General features: G+C 40.3%; 1 protein-coding gene across 1 annotated transcript in view; it reads right to left on the bottom strand.

Annotated features, from left to right (window-relative positions):
* Window positions 1–2852: 2852 nt before the first annotated feature.
* Window positions 2853–8641, bottom strand: part of CEP152 (centrosomal protein 152) — a 28744-nt gene continuing 22955 nt past the window's right edge. Inside the window, exons 23-27 of the mRNA XM_086757684.1 lie at window positions 6050–6131; window positions 5855–5961; window positions 4945–5101; window positions 4588–4691; window positions 2853–4354 (exon numbers count right to left, since the gene is read on the bottom strand). Coding sequence (XP_086613810.1) covers window positions 3336–4354; window positions 4588–4691; window positions 4945–5101; window positions 5855–5961; window positions 6050–6131 — 1469 coding nt within the window. The 3' untranslated portion in view covers window positions 2853–3335. The remainder of the gene's footprint in view (window positions 4355–4587; window positions 4692–4944; window positions 5102–5854; window positions 5962–6049; window positions 6132–8641) is intronic.

Here is an 8641-nt window from a genome sequence, read left to right as displayed (position 1 = left end):
AGATGTACATAAAATGTACATTTTAATTACCATTTAAACATAGTATGGAAAGGTCATCTTGGAAATAGCTTCTATCATGTTGGTATTTTAGTATGAAATAGAGGGACGCAGTTTTATAAAAATGTTGTTCTAAGCAGGAATGTGCAGACCTGCAAGATAAATCATCTAAAGAAAATATAAAGAACAAAAATACAGCAAGGAAAAGAGTACCACTGCATTCTGCTACTTCGGGGATGACAGTGGGGTGTGGTTAAACAAGGTTTAAGCCAAATAGTGCTGAACTGCAATATCACTAGCATAAAATAGCATAAATGCAGTATTAACACAAGGAATCATCTGAATCAAAAAGACATAACAGCAGGCAATTAATTATTGATTAAAATAGGTAAGTGCTTTCAGCAGTATAACCTAGTGGGTGAAAATACAGGGCAAACTTATTTTACAAGAGATTCATTTAGTGGCTCTGTTACAATCTTGGCTCAACTACACAAGTCCAACCACATGTGTTGCAACACTGCATCCCCCTTTCCGACTGGTGTCAGCTGTCCAATTTCAGGAGTTGCCACCCCCTATGCTAGCCTGTTATTGCTTCATTCTTTCCTACTGACGTTAGAAGGAGGGCTGAGGAATGCTTTTGACTAGGAGTTGTTGATTCTTGGGCTAAATAACTCCTTGTTCCTCAAACTTTACTCACCAGGGAGTGATTGCTGCTGTTTGGGTATGGATCTTCCCTCCAGGCCTCTCCAGTTGATTCTCATTAAGGAAAACTTTAAATCCCTTCAGCAGCTCTGGAGCTCTCTGGAGTTGTCAGTGCAACAAGACACACAATAAACATTAGGTGAGGAAGCATTTAACTGAATCCCTACCCCTGCCTACATCCATGTTCTCACATGCATTGCAAGTTTGGCCACTGAAGTTGCCCAGTACTGTGATGTGATACGATAAGGACTGAAACAGCAACCAAATCTAACTGGGCACCTAATGTCCACATTTAGGTATTTTTCCTTTTTACTTGCTGGGATTGGAAAGACTTTTTCCCCTCCTCCCTTTTTTGCCCCACCTGCATAGCATCTTCCTGCTCCATAAGAGAGGAAGGAGACCCATAAAACTTTTTCTTACATCAGGCTGCAGAACCTGCTAAGAAAACTCTCCTGGTTTCCTCGCTGTAGGTGGGATCTGCTGCACCTTCAATTTTCTCCAGAGCAGTCGGTAATGCAGAACATCCCTTCTCACCAGTATGGGACCCTGGCTTCTAAATTAAATATGTGAAAATAATCAGTTGTTCAAAGCTTTAGCAGGAGTAGGATTACTAAGTACTTCATTCTGCACTGAATCCACTGAGCTCTTAAACACATGATTTTTTTTTTTTTTTAAAGCTACAGAGAAATGACAGAGGAGTTATGCATACAAGCAACATCGAACAAGACATTGGCACTGAGTGTGGCATTCTGGGGAGTAACTACAAAGAAGCTCTTGAACCCACCTCAGAGGAAGGATTACTTGGAAAAGTATGTTTGCTCCACCCCAATGAGATGATGGGTCCTCAGCTGCTCCGTCTGAATGGTCAGGGATGTCCAAACAAGCTGCATGTTTACTGTTACAGAAGTAAGTAAGTAGCAGGCTTTCTTCTTCCGGGAAAGGTTTCTGGACTAGCCCAAGGAATGAATTAATCTGCGGTACTGGTTTAAACACTTGTACAAGTACCTCTCATGCGGGAATAAATGTGCTTCTTTTTTTACCTTGTGCAATTTGGGAAAATGTTTAAGCTAACCAGAAAAAAAAGCCACTCATCATTGGGAAAAAAAAAAAAAAAAAAAGCCTCCACATGGGGCTTAGAGGACAACTAGTAAAAACTTTCCCCTGCAGACAAGGCCACAGCTATTTCCTCAGCTAAGAGCTCGGAATTTGGCCCTTGAACTTAACCGCTGCCCATGTTTGTTTAGGCACAAGCGGTCTCTCGTGGCCTCAGTTTGCTCCCACTGATGATGACAAACTCCACCTTCACTGAAGAGGAAGTGGGGTTGGATTTATGGGCAACATTAAAGGCCACCAAGAAATTCAGAAGTCTCTCATTAGATCACCCGAGAGAGTCTCAACTCACAAACCAGGCCTGCGTACCAAGAGCTGTAATGCATTCTGCCTTGCCAGTTGGCCTGAAATATAAACAGGCAGGACGTTTTCTGCAAAGGAAGTTAAACATATTTTTCTTCAGAAGATTTCTGTTCAATCTTGTACTATTTTCCTCTTAAAACTGAAAAGATTCTCAGACTAGACTGTGCTGTTTGCCTCTGAAAGACCAAATGAGCATCCTTACAGCAGCATCCTTACAGCAGTTAAATGTTGTTACATACAAAAGGCATATACATCATCTTGGAAAGAACAGTCTTTTTTCTTCTTCTGATATCACAGAATAATAACAAGCAAAACCTTTTTGTTTACATCTTCCACATAACTGTCGATGTGGATTGCTGGCCCATAGCCACGCTGTTAATTGCAACAAGTATGATTTAACCACACGCTATGGAAGCAAGCAGCAAAACGCCTCTTTTCCTCACAGCATCACTAGAATTGAAATGCCATCCCAAGGAAAGCAAAATATCTAGAAAAAAGATGCAGTTCATAATTCTCTTCAAAATGTGAGCAGGCCTTCAAAATAGAAGCTTTCTAAGCATCAGGAGGAACATTACTGCATCTTCAGTTTACATTGAAAACTTACGCTATTTAAGGAACACCTGCAAAACACAGTTATTCTAATTTATACCCTTCCTCTGCCCAGTACAAGCTATTTTTTTGCTGTACCAAAGGGAAGAATACTTGAAATGTGATTTGTTGTAATAATTTAAAGAAAAAACTGCAAGTGTTTTTGCTTTTATTATGGGGTTGCACACAGAGGCTTACAGCAGGTCCGTCAAAATGGAAGTCAATTAAAATGCTTACTTCAAACAAATCCTAAAACATCTCTCATTGAGCTCTGAAGGAATTTTTATAACCATTAAAAAAGACTACTACAAGTTACAGTAGCTTTGTTTTTAGATAAACACTGCACTGCAAGCTAAACTTAATATAAAAATACACTATTTAATAAATTCGTATATAATACACCATAAAAACATGAAAGTGTTATTACAAAGGTACGAAAGTCTAATATTTCAAGTAACTTATAGAATTTCTTCACATAACATTCAAATTGTGCAACATTGATCATGAAATGGAGACAGTGGAACACGTTTTCCCCAATCCTCACACTTGATATTTAAATATCAAGTTATCTTTCTTTCCTTCAAACGAGGACTCGCTGGTATTGGGTCAAGTTAGGAAGTGGGCTATCAAAACCACTATCTTGCTGAAGAGACGGGGGATCCCACACCATTTTTTTCTAAGCATTTGTTGCAGCATTTTCCCACATTTGAATCTGGTGACACACCGAGTTGTGTGACAGTAGAATTTGATTTCTCAGCGTTGAGGAATGAAGTATGCTCCGAGTTTGGTATCAGGTGGCCTCTACTGTAAACTTTAGTGCTGCTTTTTGTGCTGAGAGTCTCGCCATTGCCATTAGAAATGTCTCTCCAAGAAGTAACAACATTTTCATCTGCAGGAGGGGAAAATGACCTGATGTGAGCAAACTCTTCACAGTATGCAGTCTGTGCTTGCACATTAGTACCGGCTTTTTGTCCAGGATGCAAGAGAGGTTTATCAGTACGATCCAGACCCAGGCTTGCATTCACAGAAATCCATTCACTGCAACTTCCTTCATCGCTTTCTGGAGTTCCTTGAAAATCAAATTCCTGAGTTCTTTTAGATTTCGTTTTACATTTTCCGCATGACTGGGTACATTTATCCTCTTTCGAAATCGTTCTCTCATTCTTGCTCTTGAGCGTATGATGAGTTGGCCCAGAGATGTTATGGCCATTTGTAAAGATGGGTGAATGCACATCTTCTAATATTACTTGAAGAGCAGATGGAAGAGCATTCTGATGTGCTGCATTACCAGCAGCACACAAGAGTCCTTTGTCTACATTTACGATGGGGCCAGATTTTTCCCTTCTTCCATCTTCATTTGAATAAAAGTCTGACACAGCATCTCTTGAAGCACCATCCGAATTTTTAGAATGATTGCTGTTCTGAATATTTGAAGTCACTGTTTCATGAAGCATGTGTTGAGTTTCAGTCTGCACTGCATCAAACTGCTGTCTCAAGTCATGGGGTACATGTTTCTTAACAACTTGATCATTGGCTTTTTGGATAATGTTTTCACCACATGATTTGCTTTCCATATGGTTTGACCGAGTCTCAAGCAAGCAATCTCTTTTTGAGTACTCAGCTCCAGGTGGTGGATCAAAATTTAATAGCAGAGCTAGGAGAGGAGGGAAGGAAATAAATTAATTTAAGAAAATGTAAATGCTGGAAATAAAACTAGGTTATTTTGTTTGTTTTGCTTCTTGTAAGCATTGTCACAATAAGCAGCTTTTATTTACATTTCCACTAGCAAGCTTATAAATAAGTAGTACTTCATTTTCCATCTGCATTTTCATTACTACATGCATTAAATCAATACGATCAAGAAAACAACTACAGAATCCAACATACCTGAGCGGGTAGATTTGCTTCGGGGAATGTGTCGAAGAGGCGTTTCAAGTCCTTTAGCCATTGTTGCAAGCTTACTAGCAGCATTCATTATTTTCTTTTCAGCTCTGCGAAGAATTGCAGAACATTAAAAAAAAAAAAGTTTAAGGGTAATTCCTCTTCAACTCTGCATTTTACTTCAAGGTAACGTTACCAAAAAGACAGTATGCCAAACTGCTCAGCAGTGACCCCATGCCAATCTGAGCAGACTGGCAAGACTTTAGGTCAGATACTGTTTGCTCCAACGTGGACAAACACCAGACAAACATCTACACACCTCTTTCAAAACCAACAGTGATTTCCAAACATACTTGAACTTACCCTTCATGTTGCCCATTATCAGTAAGAAGTTGTTGAAGGCATGTCAAATAGTATTTGCGCATCTTCCGTGCCGTTTCTTGGCGCTCCTTTAAAACCTCCACTTTAATCATCTCAGCAGCTCTCTCCTTACTTTCATGGATGTAACGAACCATATCACCTACAAATACACTTTGTCAGTACTAGTTTTCCCCCAGAGGGGGAAAAAAGCCAACACTAGACACTGGGATTGTGTGGCAGACCTAGAGCAAGTCAGCAAGGGCCTGGATTTACCTGCCAAGATTCCACCCACACACTTGTGCGAAGTGCTGCCTACGGGACAAATGCTACTGAAGACCAGAGCAGGCTGCTACAAAGCATCAAACAGGAATTCAGTTGTCCAATTCTGCATCTTTAGCAGCAACAGGAAACACTAGGCACAGGGATCTGGGAGGAACGTTGGCTGGTAAAATGTGGGTCTATGAATTCTTTGATGGCAGTGCAGCTGGTGTTTGGGGACTTGCTGCACTTAAGACCTGGTGCTACACTTAACCCTCTCTCCTATGCCAGAAGGTTGCTGATTAAGCCAGAAGGCAGGATACAGCACAAGAGAAAAGTAGATTCTCCACTCAGGAAAAGCTGCAGGGTAGGTAGATTGTTTGCTTCCGTTCTCAAAATACACTTTACCACTGTAAGACATAATACAGTGCAACAAAGCAAGGATGGCTTAACAAGGCTTCACCCACCACACTTAATCTTGTCTAAGATTATGGCGACAATTCCATTTCTCACATTCACTCCAGTAAGAAGGAAAAATTTACTTCTTATGCCATTTGGCTGTCAAGACTCCTGTGCAAGTTGGCTGAAGGAGGAATAAGTGACAAAGTAAATTATTTTGCTCTCCTAACTTTTTAGCTAAGATTTTAGTACTTACACTTAATCTTGCTCACAGCTTTAATGTACTGAGCACGCATTTCTTCCAGCCCTTTCACAGAGTCACAAGATGTACAAGGTTTTGGGACGCCTCCCTTTGACAGTGACCTGAAATGCACATAAGTCAGACTGCACAAGAAAAGCAGCTTATATCTTAGAAAAAAAAAAAAAAAGCTTCTTTAAATTTTTTAAATACCTTGGTGGTGTTCCCAGGTCTTTCAGTTTAGTCTTCATCTCAGAGTTTTCCGCAATTAGAGCTTCTAGAACCTTCTCATTTTCTATTAAAAAAAAAAAAAAAGATGAACCATAATTCACTACACTTCTCTAAATTCAAGTTGAATGGCAGCAGAAGTTACTACATAAACTGCTGTCTCTGATATAAGAGCTCAATGTCATAAAGTATCATCAGCAAATGTACAGCTGCTGCAGTAACAAGCACGCAGGAATCGATCACAATACACTTCAGTGAAGCCTGAATATAAAAGTTATCTCATACAGTAATTAAATAAGCTGAAAGTCTTCATATGCCATTACCAGCACTACACTGGAGGCAGAACTTCAGAGATACCAGGCATACTTGTAAAGAAAGGGCAGGGTGGGGAGAATCATTGATTTGTGAGTTAGCAATTGTGCCTTCTTGGGTTGGAGAGATAAAACTTGGTTGTTGTTAGTTTGGGTTTGTTTTTTTTTTTTTGAATAATGAAAAGCCAGTGTTACAGAGAAAGGCTGGACTTCCATGCTGAACTCTGATCAATGCAACTAAGAAGCGTATAAATACTATAATGAGCCACCACAGAGAATGAGAAGATAGTGGAGCTGAAAAAGCCCAAAGCATAGGACTTCAAGCCGATACTGAAGACTGCTGATCATGGCATACAGATAGTTCACCTGTGGGTCATCTCCTGAAAATTAAAGCACCTTAAAATCCATTTATTAGCTATGTAATCTAATCTAAGCAAATTAGTATTTTTTAAAAGGGTACAGCTATTTACCATAACTTGAGCTGACGGATAAACTTGGATAGACCCATAAAAATCAACAGTTGATTACTAGCTTTCCTATTTTAGCAAAAAAAACCAACATGAACTGAACACCTACACCCAATGTTGGAGATATCTCCATCACATCCAGTCACAGAAGTTCTCACCTGAACCATGGCCTAAGGAAAACAAAGACTGGGACCACACAACAGAGGGCATGTCTTATTAAAGACAAGTCTTCCTTCTGGAAGAATGTAGGCTTTCACGGGTAGAATATGAGGATCTGAACCCTGGGAAAGACACAGACAAGTTTGGCTTTTTCCCTTCTCTAGGATGATGCACAGAAAAGCAAAAAGCAAGCAGCTATTCTGGAATACAGAGAGAAGCAACTCATGGCCTTCAGAGATTCCAATTTGTAGTTCAAATCTCATTTTGAACCATTGAGAGTTGTATCTGTGATGACCTTGGTGACAGCAGTAGCCTCTGTTTTCATTAACCTCCTACTATCCTTCAGTGTTTCCTCCAGTCGCCAAGGAAGTTTACATGCTATATGGTTGTTGACAAAAGAATACAGAAATAAAAAAGCACAGAAATATTATTATGCAAATCTGTGCAACTTACTGACCTGGCCTTGCTCACAAATCTGCAAGCTGGCAAAAACCTTTCCTTTACAAACATACAGCATTTTACTCATCCTCACTGAGCCCAAAATTCATTAGAGCAGGCAACAAACTTTTCATTAAAAAAAAATTAAAAAATAAAAAAAGAGGGGAAAAAACCCACCCCCAGACAAACCACAGCCTTTGGCAACTAAGTCACTTGCTACAATCTACCATCGCATCTGCTCTCTCCAAGCTGACCATTTGCCAAACCTGCTTACAGTAGCCACAGTGACCTTTCACTGAGGCGTGCTCAAACAATTCCACAGCGTTACTGACCCTCAGGATGTGGTTTGAGCCCTCTCCTGAACCAGGATCTAAAGCAAGTCCAATTCCTGCCATGCTCTAAGGAAAGCCTAAAAAATTGCCCTGAACGCTACTGTGTACAGCTTCAACTGATTAAAACACTGCAGGGAGAATGATCCTCTTATTCAATCACCAACATGTTTTCCTTCAGAGAAAACATCATTGTCTTTGTTCTGCTCCTTAAAACAAAGGCCTCTACTGACTTCAATACAGCTGAATACGGGGACAGAGTTCCACAGATACCAACTGAATGAGAACTGTGCTCCATATGGTACATTACACTCAAGAAAGAAAGTTCTTAAGCACAGGAACAAAGCAAAGCAAGCATTCTTCCTACAAATCCTCTCAGAAATAAATCTAGACAAAAGGAATTCTTGTGGCTAGAGACAGATGAATCAATACAACCTCCTCCGAGTGAAAAGCCTGCATGCAAGGCCCAGAGAGGGAGACCCAACTGCAGGAGTAGTTACAGGTACAGCAAAGGGGTTTGTTATGCAAAGACTTTCCATCCTTGTTAGCCCAGATTTTATTATGGCCAGACACCTCTACCAAGTTACATAAAGTAATAAAGGATGGAGTCTATTATCCTGAAAGGACGACAGATGTGCACGATTCAACTGATACCTGCATTTATTGGGGATGCTGTTATCACGTCAGATAGCATTGCAACTGACTAAACTCACGGCCAAGTCCCAGGAAGGTTTTACCACCAGGCACTACCAGTCTGTCCACACAAGGTGAAACAGATACTGGGAATGTCATAAATAAGATGTGGACAGCAAAGAGGGCAATCACAACAAATCACTACCCCACAGCCAGAGGGGTGTGTATTAAGAGTACTGA

Source organism: Chlamydotis macqueenii, chromosome 12 (genome assembly GCF_036417535.1).
Source record: "Chlamydotis macqueenii isolate bChlMac1 chromosome 12, bChlMac1.mat, whole genome shotgun sequence".
Lineage (NCBI taxonomy): Eukaryota > Metazoa > Chordata > Aves > Otidiformes > Otididae > Chlamydotis > Chlamydotis macqueenii.
Note: the sequence above shows the minus strand (reverse complement) of the source record. Positions and strands in the feature narration are given on the sequence as shown.